The sequence below is a fragment of the Tasmannia lanceolata genome, unplaced genomic scaffold (assembly GCF_043159265.1).
Source record: "Tasmannia lanceolata isolate RefF3 unplaced genomic scaffold, GAP_Taslan_0.1 ptg000018l, whole genome shotgun sequence".
Lineage (NCBI taxonomy): Eukaryota > Viridiplantae > Streptophyta > Magnoliopsida > Canellales > Winteraceae > Tasmannia > Tasmannia lanceolata.
In genome coordinates, this window is record NW_027518695.1 from 373,808 (window position 1) to 390,012 (window position 16,205).

General features: G+C 41.5%; 1 protein-coding gene across 6 annotated transcripts in view; it reads left to right on the plus strand.

Annotated features, from left to right (window-relative positions):
• The window catches only part of LOC143849496 (uncharacterized), a 20,334-nt gene continuing 4,129 nt past the window's right edge, over positions 1 to 16,205 (plus strand). Inside the window, exons 1-8 of one of the 6 annotated variants that reach the window (XM_077358532.1) lie at positions 1 to 428; positions 782 to 1,171; positions 1,296 to 1,516; positions 1,626 to 1,820; positions 1,934 to 2,026; positions 2,129 to 2,186; positions 3,701 to 3,744; positions 4,082 to 4,129. In XM_077358532.1, coding sequence (XP_077214647.1) covers positions 137 to 428; positions 782 to 1,171; positions 1,296 to 1,516; positions 1,626 to 1,820; positions 1,934 to 2,026; positions 2,129 to 2,186; positions 3,701 to 3,744; positions 4,082 to 4,129 — 1,341 coding nt within the window. In that variant the 5' untranslated portion in view covers positions 1 to 136. The remainder of the gene's footprint in view (positions 429 to 781; positions 1,172 to 1,295; positions 1,517 to 1,625; positions 1,821 to 1,933; positions 2,027 to 2,128; positions 2,187 to 3,700; positions 3,745 to 4,081; positions 4,130 to 16,205) is intronic. The other 5 variants (XM_077358533.1, XR_013235686.1, XR_013235685.1 and 2 more) reach the window with 5 other exon arrangements.

Sequence of the window (16,205 nt, forward strand, 5' to 3'; positions counted from 1 at the left end):
GAAAATGGACAGCTCGCCTCGCCAACCAAAAATCGCGCTGGCGAGCCGAAGCGAAGAGGAAAAAGAAAGAAAGAAAGATGTGGATGAAGAAGAAGAAGAATAAGTAGGGTTGGGATTGGGATTGGAGAGCGTAGGGATGGATCAGATTGAATCGGAGATCAGGAGAGTTCTGCAGGACTATCACAAGATCAGCTCGAATGTGCGGAGCGAGGAGGCGAAAATCGACGTATTGAACAAGGAGATCAAAGTGTTAGAGGATCGGATTGGCGTCTCCGAGTCGGGAGATTTGGAGCAGCAGAGAATGCAGAATTTGCTGAGTTACCAGTCCACGCTCATTTCTAGGGCATCGTCCCGGACTGAACTTCTTAGGGCGCTTCACCAGGATCTCTTGTTCCTTTTTATCCGGAGAAAGCACCTTCGCCAACCAGGTAATCTTCTTCTTATTCTATGGAATTTGGACAATGCTGAAGTCGTTTGTCTTTTTTGGTATTTCAACACTATTCAGTATCTGTCTTGATTTATTTACTGGTTTAATTACTTTATTGAATGGTTCGCTGAAGTTTATTTACTGGTTCTTGGTTTACGATTTTCTGGAATTATTTTTCTTTCCATCACCATTACTCATGGGCAAGTGAATCAATCAACAAAAATTATTCCAAGTTTTCATGAAAAATTAGTGCCAAGTGTTTATATCGTACATGTTTGATTAGGCTATAACCAATTAATTGGTCACAAAACAGGTCACTGTATCTGTCCATGAGTTGATTGTTATTTTGTGCAGATGGCACAGGTGGTTCAGGTGCCGATGTTTTGCCTAATGCTTCTCTTAGCTCCGGACTATCAAGTGGTGCTGATGATAACGAACGATTCCCGAATGATTGTTCGATGCCTGCCTCTATGGATATTATGAGACTGAACAATGGCCGTGACAACTTGGATGAAGTAACTACAGAACAGGAGCAACTGCCCTTGGGTCTGAAAATGCTACAAATAAACATGAACGAAGATGCGTGTTTGACCCCAGAAGATGGAAACGAGTATGGGGATCTTCAATATAAGAATAATATTCTAGATAATATTGCTATGAGCATCTTGGATCCAAATACCAACGTTGATACCATTTTCAAAGAAGCAATGGAGAGCTCCGACTTTCCCTATGCAGATACTGAAGGTTAGTATGCTATTTTGCATCCGCCTCTTTTTAATCTTAGTTTTTTATATTAATCTATGTTTCTGTTATTGAAGAACACATTATAAATATGTTCTTATATTTTTAAAGGTTTATGCTGGTGTAGGTTCCAAAAAAGTGCCTAAAAAAATGGGCCGTGCAGCATTTCGTAATTTAGCTAGACGTTTGACTGTGGATTTTGACGATATTGGTAACCCAACTGGCCCAAATGCCGGGGCTTTTAAAAGATCAATCAATTCGTACGTATGCCATTTTCTGCCCATCAGATTTAAGCAAATTGGGGATGTTCCAGTTGACGACTACAAATCAATATTGAATTTCTTAACAGTAGGTAGCCCAGATTTATCCTATGTAAATATTTCCTTTGGAAGTTCAAAGCTGTTGCTGAATATCATTTTCTTTGAATTGATTGAATGCCTACACTTTTTGTTTACAGGAAAGGTACAATTTTGATCAAGATAGAAGCTACACCAGGAAAAAGATCTCATCTTGTTATCGACAACATAAGTACAAGCTGTTGGTTCAAGTCAAGAAAGACCTTGAGGGAGGTATTGAACCACAAAAACCATCTTATGTGAACAAGGAAGACTGGGATGCTTTTGTGGCAAAGACAAAAGATGAAGAGTTTGATGTAAGTCTTGATATTACATAAACTGTAATATGACAAGTTTCTGTATTCCTTATATTTTGTGTTGGAGAATGTTTTCTGCATCTTTCTTCACTTAAACAGCACCTAAATTACAGAAAATTAGTAAGAAGAATAAAGCGAGCAGGAGTCAGCAGAGCGCCCTTAACAAGAAACCCCTGTCACCTGATTCTGTTCATAAAAGAAAGCTGGTGAGATTTCAAGTCCAACCTGGTCAAATGCTATTTTTATTGAAAGTTGTCTTTGAGTTTAGCAGGGTTGTATTCTTTTTAAAATATGGGCAATGATGACAGAAAGGATTGGAACAAGGTTCAATCGATACGTGGCCGAAGGTGCATAAACCCAAGAGAGGTGAATTCCTTCATCCCTTACTATTCATTCTTCTTTAAATTTTATATTGGAGGTCTAGTGAACCTTTGTATGCAAAATTTCATTCGATTACTTGAATAGCTGAGCAAAAGATGCGGCTGTTAATACCTCAGTAGTCAATTTTGTTCCTATGGCCGTTTTGTTCTGGTGTTCTGTTTCAGAAAAAGATGCTCCTAGGAGTGAAGTAGTGTTGTAGAAGAAAAATTTGAGAGAGCATGGAAAAAGGACAAAAAAGTTCGTCATCAACGTTATTTTATGTTTTAGGGAAACCAAAGAAACCCTGAATGTGACCAAAAGAGAGGTTTTTGATGATTTTAACCCACTGGTGAGGGCTGAAATACCTTAAAGGTCCCTCATGTTCTTTGTAAGATCTAACAAAAATATGTGAAATTGGGGAAATTTTAAATAAAAAAAAACTTTGATTGTTATGGTATATGTTCTGCTATGATTTGGTCGACACTTTGAATTTATTGTTGACACATGTGTCGTGTCGTGTCCGACACGACGCCCATGTCCACACGTGCCGACACTCTTTTCAACACTTTTGAATGCCTGCTAGAAGCGTAGGTAACTTTATATATATATATATATATATCAACATGCCACTATTTCTAGATTTTTAGGGATTACCCATGTCAAACGCCCCATATTCGTGTCAAAATTCATCACACAAATCTATATACACAAATCAAGATTACATATACTTTCTATTTTAGCCGTGTCCCAATTTCTAAATTTTGGAGGTTTGCCGTGTCCGACGCTTCGTGTCCGTGTCCACAAATCATAGCTGTTCCGGATGGAATTTAGGGAGCACCGTTCTGGTTGGAATTTGTGAAAGTGTCTTTTCGGATCGTTACCGGATGAAACAGGTGTTCATGTTGAAGTTTCCCATGATTTTTTGAAATTTTGACCAGAATGATGCATTTGATTTTATGTTTCGGATTCCATTCATGAACAGACTTTTTTGGGAATTCCATATGGAATGGAACCGAACTGTCAATTAAGATTATTGCTATTCTTCGGGCCCAAGTAGGCTACATGCTTATGTGCTAAAGGGCTTTCACGCCATAGTTTTAAAACTCCTCCGCGTCATCGTGGACTCCCCCGAGTTGACTCCCTTTTTTACCTTGGTCTTGTTCTTATCCGAGCCCGCATTTCGCCCTACAAAGTCAATCAAAACTCCTTTGACTCCCCCAATTTATGACCAATTCAACTGAGTACTTGGTTGCATCAACCGAGCACTGGACCGCGTCGTGTCGAGCCGCCTAGGATTTGCTTTCGCCGCGATTTGACCTGCATCCCCATTTCGAAACACTGTTGCATGCATTGATTGCTTGTGCCCCTTCATGACTGCTTATATTTTTTTACCTTGTGAATTACATGCTTATGTGCTAATGGAACCGTATACCCATATGTTTGCTTGTCTGCCTTCATGACTATTTTTTTCACCATAGCTGTGGTGTTGTCTTCATTAGAAATTTCTTATTTGTATATAGGTCGGCCAAAGAAGCTATTGGCCGTGGTTGATGATAACCATAATGTAAGTCTTTTCATTCCTGTTGACGTTGCAGTTATCCCCATTAGTCTCTTTATCTCTATTATTGCTATTTTTGGGTGTTGACTTTGACATGATGCTGTGTTCTCAAAACTTGAGACATTACCTTGAATGCCTATCTTTGTTTGCACATTTGATCCCATTATTCCTTTTAAGGGAATTTTTTCGGATTGCTAAAAGTGAATTTTTAATATAAAATTTGATGGTGCTGCCACCAACATCTCTTTCGGTTATTTGGAAATCTTTGGTTTAACTTAGTTGGGCTTCATTGGACTTGGAATCTGAGTTCCGATTTTTTTTATATGTAATTTTTCTTCTCCAGGCAGTAGAGGGCATAGGTCTTATTGAGCAAGAGGTTGTTCGTCAACAGGTTCCCCCATGTTGATTACATTGTCTACATTCTGAATTTACACCTTTGGGTTCATTACCAATATCATCAGTTTAATTATAATCAATACTTCTCATCAACGAGTTTTCAGGTGTTAAAATAAGATGTGATGATTGCTAGTTGACTCTTGTCTACTAAATGTATAAATGCTAGCATAATCCTTTACATTTTTTTAATGTTTTCTCATTAAGGGGATTGGCAACCATGAAAAATTAATCCATGGAATATTTTTTGGCCCAATTGTGCGCTTGGAACTGAGGAGGGATTGGGAGAGACTTGAGACGGAGGGAGTGGATAGAGCATGAGAAATCCCTAGAAACAACGAATAACATACCCTACTTCAAATTGTTTTTCTTGCTTTTCAGGGGCTTTTTATTTCCCTCCCACCCTTTCAAGTCTCTCCCTCTGCCCATCTCTCACAACTGGCCCACAAACATGCCCTTAATGTCTATCAGTTGCATATGAATTGAAAACACACTAGCACAATAACATCAAACAAAACTGATATGAGATTGACTACTTTGCGGACTTTACATGCTTACATTCAAATTAATATGTTTTGTTTAATAAATGTGTTCACTGTTTGTCATTGATGTGTGCATATGCATATTGATTTCTGCCCTGTTCCATTTATTTTTTTATTTGATGGAAAACAACTTTATTAATAGAGCAAAAAATTATGATAGGGGTAGAGATTACGCACCCCCAGCCTCCCCAGGTACTCAATTGGAATTCTCAGCTTATCTCATGCCGGAATCCCCCCGATTCATGAGGCTTGATGTCGGGTGCGGGAAGGCATTTGGGGGAGAACTGGATTGAGATGGTGAAATATCCATCCAGGAGATATGGGGGACTTTATTAATTAATGTTATACAGTTAACCTTGTGTTTTTTTGCGGGATGTCACATATATTGGTGCATCCTTGGGAACTTCATCGAGGTTTTGTCCAAGATCTTTTGACATTAACATTCCAAGATCTTTTGACATTAACAAATAATGTTGAGAAGTGCAAGCAATTTTTAGTTTGGACCAGCTAAGCATGGGAACTTGATTCCATTATTGATTTTCGTAGGTCACTGTGGAGCCTTGGGAAAAAAAAATGTAAACCTTTGTCGAAATAAAAAACAGGATGGTTGTCGCTGTCAGGATCGTGGATCGTAAGCGACTCCCGGGGTGCGGCTCCCATGGGTGAGCCCCCTCACAGCTACCAAAAATGTCATCAGAAAATTCACCCTCCGTAAATTTTGATAGGTCTGTCAGATTTAGGGAAGGCGGACTAAGTTTTTTTCTCTAATGAAAATGAGGATGAATTAGAATGTCATTCATTGCAAGGGTGAAAGGCATAAGGAGATGATGAAATTTTCAAATCAAGGGATAGGATTCATAGCGTGCTTTCGAACGGGCCTCTTCGAAGGTGATAAAGAGACGAGAGTGGAATCAAATATGAAATGGGCTATGATGTGTGTGCGGTCCCACGATTTGTTTTTTGACATGAGAGTTACATAATGTTTTAAACCTGAAGTGTGTAGCAGGTTAATCTGTTACCTGATTGACTCTCATCACTCAGAGGGAAAAAACATAGACAAGTACAGTGCCATTTGTCTCCGTTATGCCGCAAACATGCTTGCAATGCAAGATAAATGTAAAGAAGAGCCATTTTTATGGAATAAATTGAAACTAACTATAGTAGCTTTGATATCCACGGACTGCTATTCATCGAGAATGTGTGAGCCGTGAGCGTTACCCATAGATGAGCCCCCTCACTGATTGCCATTCATCAAAATAAGGGTGTCATCAAATCAAGTACGGGATATAATTTATAGTGTGGGCTGGTCTCCATTGGCCTTGTTGAAATCATGTGCTTCCTCCAAGGTGATGGATGGGAGTGGGGGGATTGCATATGAAATGGGCTATGATGAGTGGGGTCCCAATTCTTTTATTTTTTTTTGACATGAGAACATATTGTTTTATCCCTGAACTGTTTAGGGTCTGATCCTTTGTCGGATCGATTCCTGTCACTTTTGAGGAGAGAACATAAATAAATTTAATACAAGATAAATGGAAAAGAGCATTTTTTATGAAATAAATTGAAAACTGACTACAAAAGGTTTTTGACATCAACAAATTGTTTGTCATTGGGAGTATGTGGCCATGGGTGACCCCCCCCTCTAAAAAAAACAAAAGAAAAACCGTCCAAAAAGTGACCTTTTGCCAGGGAGTAAGAGGGAGATTCAGAAGAGGAAAGTATAAGGCTTGCTTCTCCTTTTCTTTCTTCTAAATGAGCTGGAGAATTGGAGTGCCTTTGTTGTAAGGATGAAGGCCTTTTTGAAGGCATACAGGGATAATGTGCATGTCACATCAAGTCTAAAGGATAAGGTTTAGCGGGTGAACTTCATGGACTCTACTAAACTGAGCTTCTTCCATGGCCCTGGAGAGAGGGCAACGGACTAAGTATGAAATGTGTTATGATGAGTGCGCCAACGAGAAAGATTAACTGCAAAAGCCTCCTGAAAGTTTTTTTTTATCACTATGAGTGTGCGGACCTCGAGGGGTACATGTGGGTGAGCCCCCTCGTGTCCGCTAGAAATGTTGCTTCAAAATTCGCACTTCGCTCATTTTAATGTAAGTCCATTGGACTTAGGGAAGAAGTGGGAGAGGAGAAAAGGGGTAAAGGCTTTGTTTTGAGAAAACAAGGGATGAATTGGAATGCCACACTATAAGGGTGAAGGCCTTTTTATAGGCATAAGGAGATAAGGGTGGGTTCGGTCAAATTAAGAAGGGATAAGATTTGTAGTGTGGGCCGGTCTCCATGGGCTTTGTTGAAATGAGCTTTTGCATGATGGAAAGTGGGTCCACATATGAAATGCGCTATGATGAGTAGGGCCCACAAGTGCTCTTTGGACATGAGAACAGGATGTACTCTAATGGTGGGGGTATTATTCTTTAGTTGGCAACTGAATTTGAGCTAATTCTTAATGCGATTTATCGAGTATTCTTTTGTGTGTTTCTACAGTGTTCAATGTTCTTGGCTGGTTTTTAAGGTTGTCTTTCAAGGCGGGGATGTTTCGGGTTCTTCAACGCTCCTCGTTTTCAGGTTTTCAGAGCAAATGAAACGAGATAAACAAAATCGTGCAGATCGACGTTCTTTTATTCTAAAAAATTAGCACTAATAAATCAGCACAGTTAGACTCCAAAACCCACTCAAAAGTCGAAAATGGGAGAAATGGTCAGAATGGGTCAGATTTGCCGAATGCCATTCTCCATTTTTTCATTTATTGCAGTGGAAAAAAGTGTCAAAGTGCTGCCGAGAATGGTTAAAGAATGCAGCCTTAGTTGACAAATCAACAAAGCACATGCATTGAAGACCAAGGGCCAATATTGGCTGGGAGAAGGGGGTGGCCAAAACCTCTTTCTCGTAATTTTTTTTGAATGGTAGTTTCTCGCAATTTCTTACAAAATTAAATTTATTCTTCCTACTTCAACAAGATTATCCCTATGGTGAATTCGGATGTCTGTAGGATGGGAACCTTCAGTTCGTCAAGGTTGTACGCATAAGTTATCACAGTTACAACAAAAGTAATAGATGTATTAATTGGTGTCGTAAAAGCATAAACAAAGTTGGAGCATTTTAATTCTTTTGTTCATTTTTATGTTCATGTAGAGATCTTTTGACTTTTTTTTTCCCATTTCTCATTTAAAGGACTTTACACGCCCACTGATATGAAAAAATTAGGCCATGTTTGCCAACCATGAATTTTTTCCATGAAATATTAGTTTATGAAATGGTGAGAGAGGGCTAGGAATGGAGGGAGATGAAGAGACTTGAGATCTCACCTTCTCCCTTCCTCCCTAGCCCTCTCTCACCACTTGATAATGTAAAATTCCATGAAAAAATTGTCATGGCAGCCAAACATGGCCTTAGCATCCAATCATGAATCTTTAGATATTTGACATTGTTTGTTGTTTTGTAGTGTGCATTTGCTAGGATACATGTGCACATAGTGGAGGGCCATCCACGATCTAAAAATCTTTTTTTTTGAATGATCGCCAATTTTATTAAGAAGGAGACCAAGATGGTCAAATTACAAAAAAGAGAGAGAAATATTACAAGACCCGCCCTAAAATGGGGCGGGTTTAAGCTAGGGAGTGAGGGAGTCGAAAATATCCAAAGATTCTTTGGCCACTCCCAACCTAGCCAATCTATCGGCTACCTCTTTTGCGGATCTTCGAACATGCTTAAAAACCAAAGACGATGGTCTTATGCAGTCACCTATCTCATCAAAGAACTTGTCGAATCTACAAGGATGTTTTTGCCCTTTTGAGCCACTTGGCTCGGACCTCGGCCTCCGATGCATCCGCCGTCCGCCCCGCAAAAGCCCACAATATATCACCTTGATCCATCAAAGTTCAATTTCAAAAAACCAGGAGGAGGGAGATCCCATCTTTGGGAAACTTTTTGCTTCTTCTCTGCATCATTAGAGACCTCTTGCCAACCTTCCCATAGTTCATAAGCCGATACAAAATAGAAGGAAGGAAGGGTCTTAACCCAAGAGATGATCAAGGCGATCACCTTGATGAATAGGAAAGCATCACCTTGATGAATAGGAAAGCAGGGCCTCTCAATGTTCCTTTATGAACTCTTGCATTTCTTTCCTTCCACGGTACTCACACTGTGGCTAGCATAGCTACTAGGGCTGCAACAGGGTCGGGTTGGGTCGGTTTTTTCAAAACCCTAGCCCAACCCTGGATCCCATTATCTTGGCCCGGACCCGCCCTGACCCTGAGTCAGGGGCGAAAAACTTCAACCCATTGCCCGCCCTACAGGGCTCGGTGCTGGCCTTGGCCCGCCCTGATTGGGCAGGGCCGGCCCGACCCTAATTCACCCTAGTGCAAATACCTGTTAAGAGTGCCAAAAATAAAGCAACCACTTATCATATAGAACAAAATGATCAATAAACAGAGAAAGGGAACAAAATAAGACAATATGAATTCAACAACATGACGGGCAACAGAGACAATTAATAATAATAATCTAAAGAAACATCAATCCAAGATAATAGAAAACATTAGCAAAAGAAACATGCACATATGGTTCAATTCTATAATAGAAAACTTAGGGTCGGGCTAGGTCACGGTACCCGAGGCATTAACCCAGAACCCGACCCGACCTGAGTCAGGGTCTAAAAAAATGAACCCTGACTCGCCCTTAGGGTTGGAAAATCCAGCCCTGACCCTGTTCGTGCTCAGGGCTGACAGGGCCAAACTTGCACCCCTAATAGCTACATTCCACAAAATTTTTCCTCTGTTTTTCCAAGGAACCAAAGACCATCCTCGGAGAAGATCCATGAGGGATTCATGGAAAACGAAATGAATTCCAAAACGATAAAGCAACTTGCCCAAGACCACCCTCTCCACTTTGCAATGAAGAAGCAAATGATTGGCAGACTCTCCTGCCTAAATACATATGGCGCACTGATCTACAATTAACTGATCTACAGTAAAATCCTTTCGTTTTCTCAAGAAGTCCATCGTTTGAATCCTGCCACGGCAAGCCGCCCAACCAAATAACCCAACTCTAAGAGGAACTTGGATTGTCCACACTTTGGTGATTTTCGCAGACTCAGGGTAAAAGGATTTTACTGTGAAGTCACCTGACGAATTCCTTATCCAAACCCCCTTAAAAATCTCCCGGTGGTACCCAAGTTGTTTGCGACCATGTAGGGCCCACATTGGCCACTTGCCCCTTAATAGATGTAATTAACTCAGCCGCAAGAAGTAGGGGGCAAGGGGTTACTTTGGGGCTTCCAACCTGACGTTACGAAGCCTTAGGGTAATCTGGAGTGATTCTAGATAATTTGTCTCTCGTTTTCCTCGTTTATTTTCCCATCCCCCCTTTCCACATCATTCTCTCCACCAACACCTTTAACTTTCCCTTTTTTGCCCTTTCCATGTTCTCTTTCACCTTCCATTTTCCCGTTCTATTTCTTTACTCAACCTATAAACCACCCAATCCTTCAAGTACCGATCTTTTCCCCCAGATATCGATCTGTTCCCTTTCTCTATCAAATCGATAGCATTCTAGAGCCTTTCTTTATACATTGTCAAGAAACCCATCAATAATTGAAAAAATTCAACAAGCATTCCAAAACCTCTTTCTCTCCTCCCCCATATCTGTCCTTCGTCACATAGTAGGGCTGGGCTTTGATGAAATCTGTCCACTTTCTGAAAATTTCTGAAAGGTGGACTTTTGTTTATATGTTTCGATTTACGGGTAGAATCACCTATATATTCAATACCATATAATATGGTGGAACACCACCTATGGTTGTCCATGGCATGTAGCAGGACAGAGTTCCAATTCCTACCACTTTAGGACAGGGCCAACTGATCCGACCTTTCAGGGTGGCCGCCATAAAAGCATCACTGAATTCTGCTATTTAGGATAGGAGTTAAATAATGTCACTTGCATCTATTGGCCCGCAAATGCCTACAGTTAACCATTATTGCGTCTTGACAAGGAAGATATTTGAGAAGTAGATTTTTTCTTTAAGAATATTTACGAAATAGATGGGTTAGATGGTTTTTTTTATGTTTTTTCCTCACCATATTCTTATGTATTGTTATATTTACTGTCACATTGTTGTTGCTCTAATTTCTTACTTAAGGATTCATACTTTGGGCCTAGTCAGGTTGGTTATAAGCTAATGAATGTTCTCCTCTCTCATATGATTGTTTTAGTATTTTTTGAAATGATTCTTGCTTTGTTAGCAAGAGCTTGACAATTGTGATATTTGGTTTGTGAACTACAGTTTCAGATGATCACTCCAACACTGATCTATTCCTAGAGTAGCTGTTCCTGTTAAGATACCTTGGAAATGAGCCCTGTTTCCAAGTTATCGCAGCTATAATATAAATAATAGATGCATTAACTCGTGTTTTTCACTTCTGATGAGAAAGAACCCAAAGAGAACTCCGGCGTGTTAGGAAAGAACTCCGGCGTGTTTTCCGGCGTTTTCTTTCTCTGGCGAAATCTAGTTGGAGCTTCGTGTTAAGATTAATCCGAGGAAGAATCAGTGGATAAATCTATGAATGCCATGAGATTTGGTGGCCGCGGTGATCTTCTTCTCTGGCGATTGATGGGTGGCTGGTAAGCGCTTCGGAGAGATTCAGAGTTGGGTGGAATTGGAGTGGGAGTACTTCTCAGGCTAGCCGTAGTAGCTTGGTCACCTTCCCTAGTTCTCTCCATTTCAGCCTCGAACTCTTCCCTCTCCGATCCTGTTACTGAAGTTTCTGATGTAGAGGTTTCTACGTTGTACACGTAGGGCTCATCGTATTCCTCATCTGTTTCTTCTGCTTCTTCTACTGCCGTATCTTCCGTTTCGGTGTCATTTTCCATTTTTGTGTCATCATGGGTATCGGAATCGGAGTCTGGTGGATTAATCCTGTCTAGTGACCTGCACATTTTTCTGAAAGGAGAAGGTTTTAGTGAGGCTTGTTCTCTATGAGTGGAGCCAATAGAGTCCCCCTGGGGGCCTCAATCGGTGTAAGTAGAGCAGTGGGTGTTCGACTTCGATGGGCTAGTGGGGCAAACTTGACTCCTCTAGGGGATCAGAGGAGTTTTGCAGAAGGAGGAAACTCTGTAGCTTCAGCAGCCAATATGATACCGCTTGGCCCTGTATCTGATACTGGGATGGGAAATAGGTCCCAAAAAGATGAGGGGGCGGATTGCTTTCCAGTGAAAAGCAAATCTGGGAGAAGAGTTGAAAGTGTTTCCAAAAGAAGAAAGGATGGGGCTCTGGGAGACTGGAGGTGTTGTAAATGTGCTTTCAGAAACTTCAGAAAGAGGGTCAGATGCTGGAAATGTAACAAGTTTTGGTTGAGTTTGGATTTCAATTTCCCAGTGCAATCAGAAGTGATGGTGAGAAGGGTGCCTGTTTCTATTCCAATAGAGGTTGATGTAGGGAGATCTAGAGTGGAGAAATTCCTTCCTGCTACTTCGGAAGGTATAACATTCAGTATCGAAGTGGTTCCTTTGAAGTCTATTAGCAATGCAGATCTAGGCTTATGGGGGAAGATGCGGGAGGGATGGGACGGTGATTTGGAGGCGATGGAGGCCTGGCTTTCTCGAAATAGTAGTTTTGGGGTAGAGGTAGTGGTTTATAAAATTGCAACGCTGGAAATTCAAATCTCCATTTCCTCGGGCATTAACAGATTTCAATTAATTAGGGATTGGATCATTGCAGTTAATTCTCCTCTTGAGGATCTTTTGTTGTGGGATGCAAACTTTCTTAAGGCTGGGAATCCATACTGGTGGAAGATAGAAGGAGTTCCGCCTGAAGCTTGGTGCGCAGACAACTTTCGTCGAATAGGGGGAAAAATAGGTAAGGTGATGGAGGTTGACTCGTCTTGCTTTGTGGGGAATGGTTATGAGGCGGGGCGAATGCTGATTTTGTCCGAAGGCATTCCTGGTAAAGAGCTCTCCATTCAAAGTTCTATTGATGGGGCTCTCAGGTGGATTCTAGCTTCAAGAGAAAGAGATGAAGAAGAAGAGAATGCTATAAAAGTCTGCAATTTATGCGGCTGAAAGATTGGCTAGGAATGACGAGAGGTGGGTCTCCTTTAAATCTGATATTGAAGGGGTTTATGCAGATGAAGCAGGTGAAAATCCTTTTAATATGGATAAGGAAGTATTCAATGCCAGTCAAGAAGAATCTCCCTCGACGGTTGAGCCGGAGATCACCGATAGGGAGGAAGGGGAGGTGGAACCGACGGTCATTACAAATCAAGACTACCGTGCGCTGCATGGGGCGCAGGATAGTGGTGCTACAGCTGGCGGAAGTTTTGAAATTCAAAAATCCGGATCCCCAGAAGGCTATAGATGGAGGAGTATGTGTGGTCCTGTCAGTGACGTCTCATCAGGGGAGGGGACCACTTTTCTGATATTATCTCTGCCTTATCCCCAATGACTAGTTGGGATGCATCTCGAGGCTCGGTTTTTGAGGTGTCATTAGTGGGCCCTCTAGATATTCCTGGAAGAGAAGATACTTCATCAGTAGGCTCTCTAGATATTTCTGTGGGCCCTAAAAGTCCAGAGGAGCCTAGGGCCTCTTTTTCTCCGTTCGATTTTGATGGGCCTTGCGCATGGTCTCATCCGGAGTGTGCAAGTGGGCCTAATATTCTCTCTCCTTTTACCTTAGAAAAAGGTTCGACCCCTTCCCAGGCTTTTATTCTCGATAGAATCTGGGATCGAACCTATGGATCTCCAGCAGAACATTTGCAGCTAGTCGTCTGTGGGGAGGATTTTTCATATGGTTCTCCCTCTTCTTCCTTGAAGGGGATCCATGGCTCAGAGGTGTTTTCATGAATTAATTCTAGCGGGTGGTTTTCGAACCAGATTGAACTTCGAGATAGAAGAGGCGCTTGAGGGGGAAGGATCGAGGGGGAGCAGTCTGGTGGAGAATCGATGCGAGCTCAGGGTTTCAAATTTTATTCTTCCTTTTGGCAGTACATACCTTCTTTGCTTTTTGGGTTACAAAAAGGTGTTGATTGATTACAGTGGTCTTGGAGGGCTGGTGAATTGTTTCTTTGGCTGCGCTAGGGAGCATCCTCTTCGATTCCTCGTAAGGGTATCGCTCGGAAGATTCTCTCATCTCTCTTCTATGAGGTGGTGTCCTTTTTACTGCCTTTCGTTTCAGAGCTTTCTCCTGTTTTGTCTGAGAACGTTTTTGGGTCTGGCTCTCATAAGGATGTTGTTGATCTGATGGTTGATCACACTTTGCCAATTAGTAATAATCTGGGCTTAGTTTTTACTGGACCTGAAGAGGAATACAGATCTAGTATCAAGGAGGCTGAGCTCAGGGAGGTTGGGGGTGTTACAAGTTCAAATACCCATTCTGAAGCAAATTTGAAAAAGAAGGAAAGAGAGCTGGTAAGATTAAAATCTAATATCAATTATGATTCAGGGTCGCTCAGTAAAGGCCCTAACTCAAAGAAAAAAGGGAGAGCCTTCGGTGTGAGGGCGGGGAAGATTACCTCTGTTTAAGGTTTTTAATGAAGATCTTATCTTGGAATATTAATGGTTTGGGTTCCCAGGAGAAAAGAATCCAAATTAAAGAATTAGTTAAAATTTGGAGACCTGAAGTTGTATGCCTTCAGGAAACCAAGTTGGCGCACATTAGCAGAATAGACATGAGAAGCATGGGGTTCAAAAATGAGTGGGACTTTGCTTTCTTAGCTTCTAAAGGAGCTTCGGGGGGCATTCTGGTGGCTTGGGACAAGGTTAAATGGGTCATTAAGGATGTATGGTGTGGAGTTTTTTTCTCTCTCAGTAGCTCTCCGAAAGACGAATGGCAATTCTGATTGGTTATTCTCTGGAGTCTACGGTTCTACATTATCAGTTGACAAGAGTCTTTTTTCGGAGGAATTGGCAAAGATGAGAAATCTCTGCTCTTACCCATGGTGCATCGGGGGAGATTTCAATGAAATTTTAGAAATAGGGGATCGGTTAGGGTGCCAGCGAGTCAATTCAGGTATGCGAGATTTTTCTGACTTCATCGCGATCAATGAGTTGGTGGATCTGCCGTTGGGCGGTGCATCTTTCACTTGGGCCAGAGGATCGATCGTGAGCAGGCTCGACAGATTCTTACTTTCGGGAGAATGGTTGGCAATAATTCCGGAGGTCTATCAGAAAGTTCTAGCTCATTCAGTTTCTGATCATTGCCCTATTCTCTTAGATCCTAAAATGGAGTTGTGGGGTCCGGCTCCTTTCAGATTTGAGTTAGCATGGTTGGAAGATTCCCTTATGGAGGCACGATTAGTAAGATGATGGTCTGATTGTGTCTTTAAAGGTCCAGCTGATGTAATCATTGGCAAAAAATTAAGATTCCTTAAGACAAAATTGAAAGAGTGGGCTAAGGAGAAGAAATAGCTTGACCATGGCAGGAAGCGGATCCTGGAGGATAGAATGCTGGAGCTAAATGCCCTAGAAGAGTGTGGATTGGCGTCAGAAGAAGACTATGAGGAACGATGAAGGTTAAGCCAAGAACATAAAGGGCTGCTGCTGCTCGAAGAAATTTCTTGGCGTAAAAAATCCCGAGTCAAGTGGTTGTCTGAGGGCGACAAAAACACAGCCTACTTCCATGCCATGGCTAGCGCTCGCAGGAGAAGAAACAAAATTGAATCTTTAGTGGTGGAGGGGGTCTGTGTGTCGGACAAGGAGAAGATTATTGTGGAAATTATTGATTTTTACAGGTCTTTGTACTTAGCTGATGGGATGCTTCGTCCAATTCCTCAAGAGATTCCGTTTGATAGTTTAAGCTTGGAGGAATCTACTAGGCTGGAAATTCTTTTCTGTGAGGAGGAAATTAGGAAAGCATTGTTCTCTTTAGCGAAAGATAAAGCTCTTGGACCAGATGGGTTCTGTTTGGCATTTTTTCAACTATGTTGGGAAGCTGTTAAATCTGACTTACTAAAATTTTTCCTTGAATTTTTTGAGGGAGTAGTTCTCGACAAAGGGACATGTGCTACTTTTATTTCCCTAATTCCAAAGATCGAAGGGGCGTCAAAAGTTTCGGATTTTCGTCCGATTAGTTTGGTGGGTAGCCGTACAAAGTTCTTGCCAAGGTTTTGGCGGATCGCCTCAAAGTGGTTTTACCATCAATTATTTCAGACTGTCAAAGCGCTTTCATAAGTAACAGAAAAACTCTTGATTGCTCTTTGATTGCTAATGAAGCTATCGATTATTACAGAAGGAATGGGGAAGGAGGGATTCTATGCAAGCTTGATATGGAGAAGGCCTATGACAGGGTGGACTGGGGAGCTTTAGATTATCTGCTGGGTCGAATGGGCTTTGGTGGCCGAGGGAGATGGTGGATCAGAAATTGTTTAGCGTCCGCTTGGTTCTCTGTTTTGATCAACGACTTTGCTAAAGGTTTTTTCAAATCGACTAGAGGTTTGAGGCAGGGGGACCCATTGTCTCCTTTTCTTTTTGTGATTGTAGCAGAATCCCTTTGCAGATTGATGAAAAAAGGAAGTGAGTTGGGTCTCTTTGAAGGGTTTC